We start from the raw sequence: 17,873 nt of genomic DNA, 5'->3' as shown, positions 1-17,873 counted from the left end.
TGCTGATTGGAGCTGATATCCTTACACATGAACATTTCCAACATGTTTCAATATGGTAAATTGTAGGGATGTGAGAACTGGCTCAAGCTCGAACAGGTTTGCCTTTTAACCGGGGCTGTTTGATGGCTCGCCCTCAAGTCAAACAGGGCCCAATTTGGTTTGGCTCAAATTTGAGCTGAACCCCCTGGGCCAGTTCAGGGGTTCCAAATGTGAAGAATTTTTTAAAACAACTCACCACCAGGTCAAAGTCATCTGGCAGCCTCTGGGGGTGCTGCTGCAGCTGCTGGACGGTCTCAGAAGGTTCCCTCTACCCCCACCCACTTCCCCCAGTCTTCAGGCCATTAAGGCCCATTTTGGGGCCTTTCCGGCCCTCTCACGGTATCCATTTTGAAGGCCACTGTGCACACACACTGGTTATTTGCATGCCCAGGTCACCTGAGCACACAAATGGCCAGTGCACATGTGCGGCAGCCTTCAAAATGGACACCGCAAGCCGGGAGAGAGCCAGAAAGGCCTGAAAATGGGCCTTAACAGTACAAAGAAAGCTGGGGGGAGGCCAGTGTGGGGAGAAGGATAGGGACCACCCCACACACACAGCCATGGGGCAGCACCCTCTGGAGGCCACCAGGCGACCTGGACCCAGCAGTGAGTTAAACCGTTTTTTTCACATGTAGAACTCTCATCTGGCTTGAACCCAAGCAAAGCCAGGGGTGTATTTGGGGGTGTGCAAAACCGAACATGCCCAGTCCAGTTGGAGTCTGGTCCAGACTCGAACCTGGCCAACCGGTTTTGTGCACACCTCTAGTAAATTGTCCCAAGGTTATCTAGCCAATGAAATTGATGAAGATCTAGAATAGATGACAGAACGTTACTCCACAATTGCAATTTCAAGGACCTGTTTCAAGGCCAATTCTCTTTTCCACTACTATGAGGCCATTCTCACGATCAGCAAAAAGCGGGCAAGCCCGGTTGCTCTCAAGCGGGTAACATGCTTACGGAGTCCTCCCGTAACCCCAGGATAGCGGAGCGAGTGCTCCGCCAACCTGGGCTCTACGATCGTGTGTTGCCATGGCATGGTCCCGTGCTGTGGTAACACATGAGGAGACCCCCACTGAGAGGCTAAAAGCAGCCTCCTGGGTTCGGAGGTCTCTCCAGCATTTCCTGGAACTTCCGGGGGCCACGCAGCCCTCAATCCCTGCAGCCCCCGCCAGCTCCTTGACGGAGGCGGCAGTCATGTGGTTTGACAATCTAGCTGCCCAAGGCTGCAGCCTGCTCGTCTGTGGGGAGAGCTAAGCCCACTCTCCCCGCTAACCCTCTCGAGACATGTCTCACTGATTGTGAAACCCGCCTCTATGTTATATTCATCCAAACCTGTTTTATGTCCTTCAATAACAATAGAGAAGCCACATCCATGTGTTCATGTAAATTCTGATGAAATTCTGTGAGAGGTCACATCCATGTGTTAATATAAATTCTGATTAAATCAATGTGTTATTACTGACTTGTACATTACATTAGTAGCAGGTGTGCAGAGGCATGTGATTCCTCCATTTGCCACACCCATCTCTCTTGACAAAGTAATGACCATATCAACCCTAATTTAGAGTGTCACTTCTAATGCTTCAGAAAGGATTTGCCCTTCTATTAGTTTATAACAATGTCTTTTCAAGTTCCTCTTGCACGTTATGCTTCTTTATACTGGTACAGTATTCTGCTTTCTCAATATAACCTATTTATAATCCAATACAACACAAATTTGTTCTTTTACAAATCTTTGAGACTTGTAATGCTTCGTTCCTAGCCAAATTCAATACCTTTAACCCTTCATGAAGTACTTCCAAAGTGGTAAATAATTTGCTCCTTCCTCCATATAAGGGCAGCAATCATATTCCATTCTATGCTTCTGTCCTTCATCTTTCTTGCTCTTTGCTCTTCTTCTGAACACTGTGGTTTGAGATAATGGGAAGAGCCCCTGAAATGCTTTGCGAGTCATTAGTTAGCTCAAATCCTGCCCACGCACATTTGAACTAACTCAAATCTAGAGATTCTGTTGTTTGTTCTAAATGCCCCCAGTCTGCTAGTCTTGCTGAAACGTTTTGAAAGGCAAATCCACAGGACCTCTGAGCATTTGGAATTGCATAATCCGGGGGATCAATCTGCCAGCCTGATTGTTTGCAAGCTAACACATGCCTCCTGGTGCTCTGATTGCGAAGTGACAAGCTCTGCCCAGCCCAGCAACAGAACTGCGTCCTTAGTAACAGCAGATTCCTCATGGTGGTGGAGTGTAGAAAGCAGACCATTCGCCCTGGTGCAGGCTGCTGTTGTAGCTGGACACACCTTTTGCCTTGCACTCTAGAAAAAGGGAAAGCTAAGCTATACAGAGAACACGACAGAGGTGAGCGTTTTCAGTCCCTGGTAGGGATGGAGGGGAAAAATGTTGAAGAGTGTAAAATGTGATGGTTTTGCTGATCTTAAAAATATGAGTAATTTAAAATATACTTGTTGAGCACATTCTCTAGAAGACTGAGTATTATATGGATAATGAATAGAATGAGTAGTGTATGAAATGTAGTTGAAGGTTTTCTTAAAGCTAGGGCAACTTTTCTTAAAGCTAGGGCAACTCACTAAAGGGACATTCAGGTGCCTCAAAATGCTGTGATCGCAAAGTAGAAATTGGCAGGGTGCTTAGCAGTCAATGGGACCAGAATGGAGTACAGATGCCTGCAACAAGCCCAAAGACGTCATGTGGAAAACGTTACTGTAGCTCTTACAGCAATGGATTGGGATGATGCCTGATCTTCTTGGGTATTTTCTGGAAAACCGCAACTGGTGATAGATGATGCTAGTCTGTGCTGTTTGGGACAGTTTGGATCTGTGATGATTATCTCACAATAAAAGTCTCCGCCTCAAAGTTTGCTTCATCAAGCCAAGGCTGATTCAAATAGTATGTAACTGATTGTAAGCATCTTTGTTTCAAAGAATAAACAGGTTTTCAAGCAGTAAAACATTCTCTCTCTCTCTTTCTCTCTCTCAGGCTATTCTCACGACTGCTCACGGGCAAGCCTGGTGGTTCAGTGGTGGCTAGCCCGCCTAAATACCCCTCCCCTAAAACAAGGTTAGCGGAGCAAGCATTCTGCTAACCCCATTTCTGTGATCACGAGTCACCATGGCATGCCTCTGTGCTGCGGTGACTCATGAGGAGACCCCTGACTGGGAGGCTAAAACAAGCGTCAGGCATTGGGGGTCTCCCCAGAATGCCCCGCGCACTTGTGCGGGGCATCCTGGGACTTCTGGGGGCCAGGTGGCCCCTGATCCCCACAGCCCCCGCCGGCTCTGTGACAGAGCAAGTAGGTCATGTGCGTGGCCAGTCTGGCCATCCAGAGAGGAGGCAGTGATTGTCTGCAGGGAGGTAAGCACTTTTGAGCTTCCTCTCCGCAGAAGTGGGTAGCCTGCTGGAGCAGTCGTGAGGACTGCTTCACTAAGTATTTGGTGGAGAGTTAAGTTTTCACACGAAATCTGCAGAACTAATGCCCAAATAACAGGGATGAAAGTTAATCTTCGATGTATTTAGGTGCACCTTATCTGTTCAAAATGTCTAAATTAGTCCTCTAAAATTATAATTCAATTTTATTGTAAAATTGTACTTCAAAACAAAGAACTAAAAAGGGTGTGGTTTAGCAATGACACTGCAAAGAAAGCAAAACTTTGTGAACACAAACGTCCTCATCCCCAACTGAAACAAAGCCTTAGTATGTATAATTGCATTTGTTCATATTTGTGCCTTGTTATTCCACGTTCTCCCTTTACTGCTTTTAAGGATGTGCACACATCAAGGTTTGTGCACAAGTTTGGAGCCAAATAGTTTCGGATGGTGGAGAGCGGTGAGCAGGATCTCTAAAAAGGAGGAGAACATGTGGTGCTGGGACACACATGACATCCACACATCTGTGGGCTCCATTTGCAAGGTCAGGATGGTGTTGCTGATCACACAAATGGCACCCATGCATGCATGGACGCCATGTGCATCCTGGCATTGCACACATTTTCTTGGGGGTAGCACCGTCACAGCATGAAGCTGCATGTGGAGGCAGAGAGTAGGTAAGGATTTTTTATTTATTAGAGACATTTAATATACCGCCCACTACGAAGACTCTGGGCGGTGCACAACAAGATGCAAACAGGCAACATTAAAAATTACATTCTAAATTAAAAGCTAAAATAACTACCAAAGAGGGTCCTAGAGCCCCGAACATCTCGGAAATCAGGGACCGACAGAAGGGCCATCTGAGATGATCTAACCGGACGGGATGTAACTGGATGGGAGAGGCGGGTCTGTAGGTAGACAGGCGCCAGGCCCCACAAGGCTTTGAAGGTCAGAACCAGGACCTTAAATTGAGCTCGGAAGCGAATAGGCAACCAGTGCAATGACTGCAGGAGAGGTTTTACCCTGTCATATTTTCTGGCACCCATCAGTAGGCGAGCTGCTGCATTCTGGACCCGCTGCAGCTTCCCAATCGATCTGCTCACCTCCTTTTTAAAGATCCCACTTGCCAATCCCCACCCCAGCAGCACCAAACAGATTCGGCTCCAGACCTGTTGCTTTCCCTAATTGCTTTCCTCCTTTCCTTCCACCCCCACCCCCCGCCAATGAAACTTAGATGGTAAGCTTCTTGGGGCAGATATGTGTCTTTGCTTATGTTACTTAGAAAGTACCACGTTCATATATCATAAAGAGTATATAAATTAAATGTATAGTATATTTATTAGGAACAACTGCTACAACATGGGTAAACTCTTTCCTTAAAATATCTGGGAGCCATTGCCCATTTTCAGTTCTGTTTTTAAAGAGAGAACAATGGCAATTTCCTTCTCTAGAGAGCCTCTAAAGGCATACCTTCTGTAGTTCCAGCAAAGTGGTCCTCTGTAGAAAATTGCTGGGCATGGCTTCAATCAGAACCATTCCTTATGGATTCAACACAAATTATGAGACTGTCATAAAGATCATTGGGAGTAAATATGTCCGATGCCTTGCTGAAAAATCTGATGGGTAAGTATGAAACTGCCTGGAATATTATTTTTTATATATTTATGGGATTATGTCATTAAATTTAAAGTCATTTAAGAAAAATAAAAAATGCCCTGTAATTAATTTTATTTAGCAATTAAGCTGCAAGAAATGTTGCTCTCTGTGTCTTAAGTGATGTTCTGCATTATACCCACAGGATAAGCCGTTTAATGAAAATAATGGGGCATTAAAGGCAAACTTGGACTATCAATCAAAACAGGATTAAGGACACTTCAACTCACTGGGCCATATTGGATAATGCTCTGACCAATACGCATCCCCACCCCCATGCATCATTACTCAGGGGGAGTTTGAACACGGACATGCATCCACAGAACCAGGCAACAGCATGACAGGCATAGGAAGACATGCACACCCATGCTCCTACCCCACCTGTTTGCCAGGGCCTACCAGAGTATCACCCAAGATGACCCATTGAAGTCAATAGCCTTAAACACTCCAAGCTTTGCTTTGCATTATTGCCTCTATGTTTAACTGCATAAATAAGGAAACATGATTTTCCTTATATTTAATGGAGTGCTGGAAACTCAGAGCTAGTCTACACAATCAGCAGACTACATGATAAAGTATTTCTTGACTCCATCAGTTCAGACTGCAGGTGTTGTTGGGTGGTAGTTGTTTTTTACGTTTGAATACTTCCAATAATTTTTTTAAAAAAACACCCTCACTGACACTGACATTCTACCTTTATTTAAGCAGTGTATGTGTGCAGGGGATCATTCAAACTTGCACGTTCCCCTATCATGTCATACAGCTCGGGAATATTTTCTGCCAATTGATCAGCTGCTTACATGGACTACTCATAAGAGCTGCACAACTTCGGCCCTCCTACAGATGTTGGACTACAACTCCCATTATACCTGGCTATTGTCCACTGTGGCTGGAGATGATGGAAGTTGTAGTCCAAATACAGCTGGAGGGCCAACAATGTGCCTTGGAGGCAAACAACACATTACAATGCAGCCATGTGATCACTTGCAATACATGTTTCAGAGAGAGTGATTTGTATCTGAGGAAGAAGAGTGCCAGCTCTTTCTCTGAAACCTTTGCATCCACAGCTGCTTTTAGTGCTGCCACTATTCTAGATCCATGTTTAGCTTCTAAACATGGGATTGGAACCCTGCAAGGTAGGGTTTGGAGAGAGATTTTAGGGTAAGGGTAACTGGCAGTGGAAGGATTAACCACTTTTTTCTTTCCATCCCTTCTCCAATGCCAATCATTCCTCCACTAAGGACCTTTGCAAGACACAAGGGTCCATGCACTTGCTTGGGGACAGTGCTGAAGAATGGGGTGTGCAATTGAGCGCTTCCAACCTGAACTTCCAGTGAGAGCTGAGCTCTCCATGTGAGCAAACAATCATGTGGAGGACTTTTATTGGGTGATTTCCCCCCTGCCCATTAAGGGGGAAGACATTGTACAAATTGGCCCTGGACAAATAGGCAGGCATGGGGAGAATTCTGTTTTCAAATGGAGGTTGTGTGATGGCAAAAAGGCCCCAAATCTCTGTTGCCAGATTTGGCTTTTTTAAAGCCAAATTTTGGGTTATGGCCCATTTGACTCATGAGTATACCCCTTAGGTTCTGGCCACACTGCCCCCAAACTAGGGATGTGCAAAAAATTTCGGGCACAGAACGATCTGTGCCCGAAATGAACAATTTCGGGTGATTCGGGGCTGAACCGAATCACCCCAATGCCCCCCGAATTTTTTCGGGCACGAGCCGAATCACCCGAATTTCGGACACAAAAAATTCGGGTGATTCGGTTCATGGTTGATTTTTGGCGATTTTTTAAAGTTTTAGTGACTTTGGGGCAGTTCGGGGGCATAGCATGGGATTTGGCCAAAAGGAGTGGGGTGGGGTGGTAGTGCCTAATGGGTGCAGGCTACCACCCCAATTTCAGGGGGATTGGGCAAAGGGCTGATTTTTGGTAAATTTCTGAAAATTTCATGTCTTTGGGGCAGATTGGGGCATATTGGGGCAGAAAGTGGGGGCTGGGGCAGAATAGTGGGGTGGGGTGGTAGTGCCTAATGGGTGCAGGCTACCACCCCAATTTCAGGGGGTTTGGACAAAGGGGTGATTTTTTGAGAATTTTTGAAGTTTTGGTGACTTTGGGGCAGTTTGGGGGCAGAAAGTGGATCTGCCCCAAAATAGTGGGGTGGGGTGGTAGTGCCTAATGGGTGGAGGCTACCACACCAATTTCAGGGGGATTGGGCAGAGGGCTGATTTTTTGAGAATTTTTGAAGTTTGGGTGTCTTTGGGGCAGATTGGGGGCAGAAAGTGGATCTGCCCCAAAGGAGTGGGGTGGGCTGGTAGATAGTGCCTGATGGCTGGAGGCTACCACCCATCCCCAATTTAAGAGTGATTGGGCAGAGGGGTGAATTATGGTGAATTTATTTGTATGAGGTTTGTCTTCATAAGGTGAAGTGTGCTAAATTGATTACTTCCTCATATTATTCGTAGTAAAGGAAAGTGTGAAAAAGTGAAAGTGTGGTCATGAGAGTTGTTTAATTGAAAAAAATCTCATTTGCTATGATAGAATGAGAATTCACAAACTTCTGAGGTGTGAATTCTCATTCTATCATAGCAAATGAGATTTTTTTCAATTAAACAACTCTCATGACCCCACTTTCACTTTTTCACATTTTCCTTTACTATGAATAATATGAGGAAGTAATCAATTTAGCACACTTCACCTTATGAAATTGGGGTGGTAGCCTCCACCCATTAGGCACTACCACCCCACCCCACTATTTTGGGGCAGATCCACTTTCTGCCCCCAAACTGCCCCAAAGTCACCAAAACTTCAAAAATTCTCAAAAATTCACCCCTTTGTCCAAACCCCCTGAAATTGGGGTGGTAGCCTGCACCCATTAGGCACTACCACCCCACCCCACTATTCTGCCCCAGCCCCCACTTTCTGCCCCAATATGCCCCAATCTGCCCCAAAGACATGAAATTTTCAGAAATTTACCAAAAATCAGCCCTTTGCCCAATCCCCCTGAAATTGGGGTGGTAGCCTGCACCCATTAGGCACTACCACCCCACCCCACTCCTTTTGGCCAAATCCCATGCTATGCCCCCGAACTGCCCCAAAGTCACTAAAACTTTAAAAATTCACAAAAAATCAGGACTTTGCCCAATCCCCCTGAAATTGGGGTGGTAGACTCTACCCATTGGGCACTACCACCCCACCCCAAAATTTTGCCCCTGGGCCCCTTTTTACCCCCCGAATCGATTCGGATTCGGATTCGGATTAAATCCGAATCCGAACCAAATCAAGGGTGATTCGGGTGACCCAGATTCGGGCACAAAACAGAACGGGGGTGATTCGGCTCGGGTCCGAGCCGAATCACCCGAAAATCCGAATTGCACACCCCTACCCCAAACCACTTTGCTGCCAGGGATTTTTGGAAGTACCTTCCATGGCTAAATTTAGCCGGGCTAAATTCTGTTATATTTGTTGGTTAGACATAGATTGACTTTTGTGAGTCTCTTGTGAATCCTTCTTCTTAATTATCTCATTTTGTTATCTTAATTATCTCATTTGGATATCTTTATGGTTAAACCTAGTGGGGAACCAGACAAATGACCAGCCCATGCATCTGGGTTTAACATGGAGGTGGAGCGAGGCAAGGGAGAGTGAGGCAGCTGGGGCCGAGGCGAGAAGAGTGGTAATGAGCTGCACCTGCAATGTGTTTTCTACCCCAGTGTCCCACCAGACAGGACACCACTGGTTAAGCCACTTTCTATTTCCATGTGATTTTTCACAAGTATTGTGTGAGTGAAGGGTGAGATCCATAAATGGCTACTATGCTACACACACACAATTTGTCTGAATAGAAGACTGAATTTAAGACAGCCCCCTTAAAAAATACAGGTTGAGTACAGATTAAACCTGTACTATGTATCCAAAAGGAAGTGGACTCTGAATTTAAGATGACCCCCCTCACCTCAATTTCTAAATCAAAGAACTTGGGAAAAAGCTAGTATTGGGTTCAGGTAAATATGGGATGTAAATTACACTCTTTAAAAGACCATTCTTTGGAATCCCCCTAACTGGTAATTCTACTGCATTTCTTTCCAATCAACAAAGACTCCAAGAAGCTGATATTTTCTGTGTTTTTCTGTAATGTAAATGGCTACAAAACATGCATTTACGACATATCAACAAATACAATGTATGCCTGTTTTTGACAGCAAAGCAAAGGAGGGTGTGAAAGCTGAAATGCAATCCGTGCTCAAAACATTACCCCTATGTAATATGAGACAAACACATGGGAACCCTCCAAGCCTCAATAAGCCTCCTTGTCAACAAATCGATGATGGTCTCGATGGGGAACAACAGAACAAAGGTGAAATGGATGAACACAAGTCTAAACAAGCAGAGACAAACAAGAGTAGATTTGTGGACAGCAAAGTGAGTTGCTACAACTGTCAGGTTTGCGGGTTAAATTTCTTATTCAGCTTCAGGCTTTACCTGTGGACAACTGACTGCAAAATGAATGGTAAAAGATTGTTACTACTAGTAGTACTAATGTTGTTGTGGATGCTGCTGCTGTTAATACGCAACAAAAGCGGGAGGAGAGAGGACGATGAGGTTGACCTCCTCTCTCCTCCCCCTTTTTTTACATATTAAATAGGTGTTTAATAAGATTGGGGAAAGTCTTGGATATAAGAGTATGTATTTTAAACAGTGGGGTATAGAACACTGAAGCTGACGTATATACATCAAAATGTCTGTTGTTTGTTGCAATTCCCTCTTTTTATGTTTTAACCTACACAATTAAAAAAAGGTCTGGAGAGAAGTACTGAATAAATAGTAATAAAAATGATAAATCATGAAAACTAAGACAGGGGTTCTTAACCTGGAGTCCATGGCCCCTCTTGGGATCCTTGGGGTAGGTCCAAGTGATCCATGGAAAATTAAATAACTAATTAAAGGTTCCTCCTTATAAAAGGAGGATGGTTGGGAACAATTGGATAAATAAAAGTGAACAAATAGCTAAAATACAACAAAATTCATTGAAACTGTTTATCTTTAAAATATTTCCAGCATCTTGCTCTCCATTGTATATTGTAAGGAACTAAAAGTGATGAATGATCTATTAATTAATAATTCTTCATGATGATGATGATGATGATGTATTTATATCCCATCCTACCTCCAAGGTTATATAGCACCATCTATGGGCCCCATTTTATCCTCACACCAAATATGTAAGGTAAGCTAGGCTGAGAAACAGTGAGGAGATTCTCACGATCAGGCAAAAGCAGAATAAGGGAGCCTAGCCCACTTTTGCCCGATCGTGTGCTGCCACAGGGAAAGCGCGGCTCTCGGCAGCAAACCCTCCTAATTCCCCCTCCCCTTAGACGAGGTTAGCGGATCGAGTGCTCCACTAACCCCGTCTATTTGATCGTGTATTGCCATGGTGCAGCTCCGCGCTGTGACAAAACATGAGGAGACCCCCACTGGGAGGCTGAACCATTTTATCTTCACAACAACCCTGTGAGGTAGGTTAGCTAAGAGATAAAGACTGTCCAATGTCATCCATTCTGATTCACAGCTGATCAGAAATTTGAACCTAGATCTCACCAGTCCAAGCATAATCTCTGTTTTCTTATGAAGAACAGAAGATTTTGTCCATGACAGATTGTTTCCATGTTTTGTTTGTTCTTATTCAAAGTGTGTTCAGTGCCTGTATTTCTTTTAAAGAAGGAATGTTTATTTGGATTTGCACCCCTTCTAATTCCATGTTCATTTTCCAAGGGTTTAGAATCACCAAATATGCATTGTGTCACTGTTCCTTCTGGAGATAAGTCTTTGTCCTACATTCATACCCTTCAAAAACCATCCATTGGAGCGCAGACTTTAAAGCAACTGGAAAGGCAACAGGTACCTGGACTCAAACCTGATGGGGGTGATTTGCAGACTTAAGTGTTTGGCTTGTATTGTTAGATATTTTCAGTATTGGGGTTTTGTTTTGTTTTGTTTTTAAATCAAAATCAGTCCACACCATACCAAGTTTACATAACTTTAAGGCTTGGAATCTAAGCAGCTATCTTTGGAAATGGATTTCCCTCAGATTTTGGGACTTACACATCCCTCTGATTAGGATCAGGATGTCTGGGCGTATTCAATAGTTTAAGGTGGATTCCTTACTTCACACACATTAAATATCCTTTCATAATCACAATCAGGGTAAGTGGGGAGGGGAGAGAGAGAGAGAGAGAGAGAGAGAGAGAGAGAAAGCTTGCCATCATTTGACTGCATTATGAATGAAGTGGAGATTCAAATGTACATTACTTGATTGTTAGTATAGAAACTAGGGAAGTGCCCGAATCATTTTGGCACCTCTTTGGAGAGGTGCCAAAATGATTTGGGATTCTGCAGCTTTGGTGCAGGGCAAGGGGTACTTCTAACAGGAGGCAGGTAGGTCCTTCCTGCTCCTCCAGTGAGCCACTCCCCCCCCCCCATTTTGGCACTGTCATGCTTTAAACCTAACTTAAAAGCAGCGGCTGCGCTACTCTCCTGTTTAAAATACCACACCACACTGATGGGATGCTTTTCCCAGCAGCCCTAACGCGGTGTAAGCACACAAATGGCATTGATGCGTGTTCCAGTGCTATTCACGTGGTCAGCATGATGTTGCTGACCATGCAAATGGTGTCAGTGCATGCATAGATGCCATTTGTGAGCCTATGCCACACATGAGCTGCAGGGAGCAGCATCCCATTGGCATAGTACTGCATTTTAAAGAGGACAGCAGCGCAGTGGCTGCTTTTCAGTTTTAAGCATGACAGCTTAAAACTGATGAGGTTAACCTGAGGAGCAGGTAGGACCTACCTACCTCCTTTTAGAGGTACTGCTCCCTGCCCCCTGGGATGTGCATGAAGCATTTCGTGCATATTCCTAATACAAACAGTGGGTGGCATTTAATTAACCTGCAGAAAGTGGGTACGAACTTGTGCATTTGGCATTTTCCCCTGATATTGGACTTCTTCAGAGTCCAAGGCACTATGCATTTGAAATGCTGTCATTCCGCTTTACTCTTTTGTTCATAATTTCTGCCCAAGTAACCATAAAACCGTTCATTATACATTACAAATTACAAAATTTTATCACATTGTAAATGCATTAATTATCACTATAATTCCCTCTTAATATTGAACGTGTCTTGTCTTGTGACTATTCGTTCATTACAGGGCCACCCAAAATATGGGAGTGGTTCTGTATTTTGAGGGGGCTTCCTAGTTACACAGAAGTAATATTTGTTTATAAATTAAAATAGAGGGTTTTAAAAAAATAAATACATACATTTTAAAAATTTAGCCCAGCAAGGCTATGCTTAGTGACTTCCAGGACCTTTAGGATGTTAAAAGTGTCTGTTGAAGGGGGAAAAACCCTTTGAGTCCTCAAAACCTATGTGTTTGGCCTGGCCTTCCAGGGTTTTTAAATTGTTGTAAATGGTTTTAACGTTTTGCAGAATTTTTAAAAACTGTTTTCAGTGTTCTAACTGTTGTTGTTTTATGGTGTTTTACAACCTCTGTTCTTAACTGCTAATTGATTTTAATTGTTTTGTTTTAATGTAAACCACCCTGAGCCATTTTGGATGCGCGGTATAGAAAACAAACAAATTAATGAATAAACAAACAAACAGGAAATGGAGGGAGAAACTGGCTTGCTTGAGTTCCTACCAGTTTATAGTATCCTGGAGGAGGATTAGGATCAGAGGGATTTGTGATATGAAGTTAAACTCTCCTCCCCATGCTGTGTGGGGAGGTTTCAGGAAGGAAGGAAGGACACTTAAAAAAAATTAAAATGAGCCTTCTGAACCTTCCCTTCCCATAAGACCAAACGGTTCTAGGCTTATACTTCTATATTGTTCTGCTTCTATATTCTTTGAATCACTTTCCACAGGATACTACACAAGAGTTCATGGAACCATATGAGGAAAATGATTCTCTTCTGATTCTCCTGAGCAAAGAACTGGAGCTGCATCCCTTGAGTATGACTACCCTGGAAAAACTACAGGAAGAGTTTAAGGTTTTGGACCCCAGAGTTTCAGGGCTTCTTTCTCAGGCACAGCTGAGCCACCTTCTTCTGAAGCATGAGGTCCCTCTGCAATTACCGACAGTCAAACTCCTTTTCAAGAGATTTTCCAAGGCAAATGACCGAGAATTGGTATGTTAACCCAACATGACTTCTAGTCCAGTGCAACATCCTGAAGCTATTCCCACAATCAGTAGAAAGCAGGCCAAGGGATCCTAGCCTGCTTTCTACTGATAATTGGAACCACCAGGCTTGCAGGCAAGCCTGGTGGTTCAAAGGTGGCTAGCCCGCCTAACTCCCCCTCCCCTAAAATGAGAGTAACGGAGCAAGTGCTCTGCTAACCTCATTTTTTTTGCTTGTGTACTCCTGTGGCACGCGGTGACACATGAGTAGACCGCCAACCGTGAGGCTGCAGCCAGCCTCCCGGCCTCAGGGGTCTCTCCAGAATGCCCCACACGCTCGCATGGGGCATCCTGGAACTCCCGGGGGCCAGGCAGCCCCCAATCCCTGCAGCCTCCACCGGCTTTGTGATGGAGCCAGCAGTCGTGTGGGCAGCCGATCCAACTGCCCAGGGCTTGGAGGCTGCTCATCTGCGGGGTGAGTCGGATAAGCCTGCTCTCCCTGTCAGAAGCTCTTCTCACTGATCATGAGAAGAGCTTCCCTGTTTCCCACGATGGCAAACCAGATGCATACATATTGTTATAGAATAAAGCTTTCTTGACCCCTAACCATTTCAATTACCTTAATTTAATGTTTATTACAGATATGTAGATTCCATATTCCTTGCCTTGTTTTATTTATTTTACTAACAGGTATCTCATTAAGTACTGTCATTGGACACAATTCATCAAATAATAATATTCCTACACTATTGGGTCCCACCTCTTTTAAAAAGTCTGAGAATCCATTTAAAGCTACCATTCTAAATTAAACCCCTTTACCTTCCTTGTAGGTCAACTATGAAAAATTGCTCCATTTTTTAACCCTCGTGGCAGCAAATAAAATGCAGCCAGAACAAGCCATTCCAGAGAAGAGTCAAAATGTACAGAATCACAGTAAAAGGTTCTATTTTAATTTTAAGCATACTCTTTACTGTCAATAAATGAGCAATGTTCCTGGGATGGGGGACAGAAATCTTCCTTCAGTTTCGATCTGGTAAGGATCCAACAGGTGGCGTTGATGCAGAAGGATTCCAAATGAAAAACTGGCTCACTTATATAATTAAAAATAATTTTATGGAATATTTAGGAGCACATATTTCCTTGCAGTCATCCAAAAATCACTGCTAGAGAAATATGTTTTGAGTCTGTGAACAACTACTCTGTAGACTGCTAAGATGCACGAGTGGATATTATGCAGATTCATCTTAATTAATTTTGGCGAGAGGAACAGGGTAGGATATATTATGCATTGATGTGGGTTTTTAAAATTTTGCATTATATATGCTGGTTTGACAGCCTTGAAGCATGAGTTTCTCTTAGCATATAAAAAGTACAGCCACATGCATCCATCACCAACTGGTCTTCCTCATCTGCATAGGGGACAATCATTTTCTACGTGATCAGATCATGATCACATACTTTTCTGGTGTCTGCTCCCACTGATAGAATAATGTAAGGTATAGATCTGCATGTTATCATAGAACCACCTTTTTACTAGAAGCTGTACTAAAGCTATGTCCAATGATAGCTTTTTGAGACTTAATGGCAGTATTGTCTTTCTGGTCTCCTGCCATGGTCTCGAGTCCAGCCAGCTTTTCCGTTTTTTATTGTATTTCCCACCAACTTAGGCACCAAGAGCATCAACACTTTTGATGTGATTATCACAAGCACCTGTTGGATACTACCAGTGATGAATTACATGGTTCTCTCTATCTGCCTAATTCCTGAACAAATCTGTTTTATTATTCTTTTAAATAACTGAATAGATAGGTGCATTTGCACACATGCAGTCCTTTGAAATGAAAAAGAGAAGAAATAGTACAAGGTTATTTCTCCTTCTCAGCATATATTTCTGTGGTCAAGGGTATCCCCACCACCACCTTCTTCTTCTTCTACTACTACTACTACTATTTATATACCACTTTTCAACAAAGTTGATTACCACTATCTGGTTAAGATTGGTTTCATGGCCACAACCCACCTCTGCAGGGATTTGGGATCTACTAAGATGATCTGCCCAAGAAGGCTATTGGATCACATAGGATTCCAAGAGGCCTTAGAGTTGGTTCTGCCAGAAATTCTGTTGATGCCCTGTTGGAGACCTGGAATAGAGAACTCACTAGTAGGAATATGTGAAACAGTTAGGGTACAAAACAATTTGTACCAATTTGGGTGATTTGTAGACAAAATAAATCACCCATGTCCTCAATTGCCCAGATTTGGATACAAAACAAATCACTCCAGATTCGGACCTGAATAATTTGGAGATTTGGACCTCCATTTTGTGGCCAAAGTGGGTTGGGTGGTAGTGCCCAATGGGTGGAAGCTATCACCAAAATTTCAAAGAAATTGGGCAAAGGGGTGATTTTTAAAGAATTTTTGAAGTTGGTACATCTTTAAGCTTTCCCCCATAGGGAATAATGGGGATTTCAGCAGCCTTATAGCTCCATGGGGGGGGGCATCAGGGTGGCCCAGAGTGGGTTGTGGTGGGTGGTAGTGCCCAATGGGTGCAAGGAAGCTATCATCCAGATTTCAAAGAAATTGGGCAAAGGGGTGAGTTTTAAATGATTTTTGAAGTTGGTACGTCTTTAAGCTTTCCCCCATAGGGAATAATGGGGACTTCAGCAGCCTTAGTTATAACTCCCTGGGTGCGAGGGGCACCAAAGTGGCTCAGAGTGGGTTGTGGTGGGTGGTGGTGCCCAATGAGTGCAAGGAGGCTACCACCCAGATTTCAAAGTAATTGGGCACAGGGGTGATTTTAAAAGAATTTTTGTTGTTGGCATGTCTTTGGGACAGATTCGGGACAGAAAAGCAGTTTCGGGGGCAGAAGAGTGGGTCAGGTGGTAGTGCTCTAATGAGTGCCTACTACCACCCAGATTTCAAATAAACTGGTGAAAGGGATGATTTTTAAAATAATTTCTGAAGTTTGCGCATCTTTAAGCTTTTCCCCACAGGGAATAATGGGGAATTTCAGCAGCCTCATAACTCCACTTGGGGGGCACCAGGGTGGCCCAGAGCAGGGTGTGGTGGAGTGCACATAGGGTGCCAACCACCCCAAAATGACAAGCCCATGGAGCACTGGGTTTTGTTGTTCCTGAGGTGTTCCTCTGAGAGTAGATTCTCTGGTAGGAAATGAGAGTGGATTCCGTGACAAAGATAAGAGAATCACCACTTTAAAAGGTTCCTCTTTACTCAGAAAGCCCCTCCTTTCTTTCTGTCTGCTCCTCCATCTGTTTTTGCTGTTGCTTCCCTGAGAAGTGAAATCAATAAGACCAGAATCTGCTTCCAGTCTGACATCTGCGATCTCATAAGGTCATTGCACCCTCCCTTTCTGGAGCAGGTGTGTGTGTGTGTGTGTGTGTGTGTGTGTGTGTGTGTGTGTGAGAGAGAGAGAGAGAGAGAGAGAGAGAGAGAGAGAGAGAGAGAGGATGCCAAATTTATGTTCAAATCAATGAACATAAGTTGTGCGTGAAAAAATAAAAAGGACAGCCATGTGAAGCATCAGTGAGAAGCATGAAATAAATGTTTGAGCCAGTTTACATGAATCAGACTGGGCTAACTTGCTGCTCATCCAGGATAATATACCCAGTGCGCTCCCAATTTTTGTTCATCTGTGAGTCACTTGGAAACAATCATATGACATTGTGATTGGCACAGGGTAGCCGGGATTTTTGATCTAGGATCAGTCCACAGTTAGCTAAGTAGAACCTCCTGCAAGGCATACAATCATTTTCAGAGGATTAACCAGAATGTTTGCTTGCAGATGGACAAAAATTGGGTGAGTTGTCTTGGATAAGTGGCAAGTTATCCAAATTCTTGATCCTGTGAACTGGACCCAAATTGCTGGCATTTCATTGCAGAATTGGGAGGGAGCAGGGCTAAAAATATGCTGTGGCTCCTGATTTCAGGTACATGCTGTATCTATGCATCCTAGGTGTCTGTACAAAGGTTAAGAATACAGACTCCTGCTCGTGTTTCCAAATCGCACTTATGCAAAATCAGGAATGTAGAAGCTGAAGTGGAATCTGCATTATGTTGCAATCTAAACATGTCAGTCTAGCCGCTCATCCCTAGAAACACAGAATCAATTAACACTCAAGATTTTAGTAAAACAAACATGTTCAGCTTTACCAAGAATAGCCCTAGGCCAAGACAAACCTGTTTATGATAGATAGCCTGCAGCTGCAATAATTTAGCTGTGATGATTAAAAAAAAATTAGAACTTCTAAGTAGCACTGGGACTAACTGTTAATTGAGTAATGGCTTTAAAAAGGACTCTCAGACAGTCACTATAGGAAGCAATCATAGTGACGTTTATCTTATCCTGGATCAGCACCAAACCAAAAGCTCTACAGAGATTTAGGAAGTATCATAGTTTTAGAAGCATCCTATTTCAGAATGACCCCCAATTTAGTGATGTTTTCAGAACATTTTTTAGCAGGGGTGGACAACTTTGGCTTTCCCGCTGTTACTGAACTGCAACTCCCACTATTCCTCAGCGGCAATACTTTGTGACGGGAGCTGTAGTTCAGCATCAGCTGGAGAGCCAAAGTTGCCTACCTATGGAGAAGAGACCC

General features: G+C 43.7%; 1 protein-coding gene across 3 annotated transcripts in view; it reads left to right on the top strand.

The window, feature by feature from the left end:
- The first annotated feature begins 2,274 nt into the window (after nucleotides 1–2,274).
- The window catches only part of C4H1orf87 (chromosome 4 C1orf87 homolog), a 42,979-nt gene continuing 27,380 nt past the window's right edge, over nucleotides 2,275–17,873 (top strand). Inside the window, exons 1-6 of one of the 3 annotated variants that reach the window (XM_053248063.1) lie at nucleotides 2,275–2,395; nucleotides 4,904–5,047; nucleotides 9,283–9,502; nucleotides 10,853–10,978; nucleotides 13,004–13,267; nucleotides 14,088–14,197. In XM_053248063.1, coding sequence (XP_053104038.1) covers nucleotides 4,941–5,047; nucleotides 9,283–9,502; nucleotides 10,853–10,978; nucleotides 13,004–13,267; nucleotides 14,088–14,197 — 827 coding nt within the window. In that variant the 5' untranslated portion in view covers nucleotides 2,275–2,395; nucleotides 4,904–4,940. Of the gene's footprint in view, nucleotides 2,396–4,875; nucleotides 5,048–9,282; nucleotides 9,524–10,852; nucleotides 10,979–13,003; nucleotides 13,268–14,087; nucleotides 14,198–17,873 lie in introns of all 3 variants that reach the window. The other 2 variants (XM_053248061.1, XM_053248062.1) reach the window with 2 other exon arrangements.

Source organism: Hemicordylus capensis, chromosome 4 (assembly GCF_027244095.1).
Source record: "Hemicordylus capensis ecotype Gifberg chromosome 4, rHemCap1.1.pri, whole genome shotgun sequence".
Taxonomy (NCBI): Eukaryota; Metazoa; Chordata; class Lepidosauria; order Squamata; family Cordylidae; genus Hemicordylus; species Hemicordylus capensis.
The sequence above is the reverse complement of the archived record's forward strand: the minus strand, read 5'-3'. Positions and strand labels throughout refer to the sequence as shown.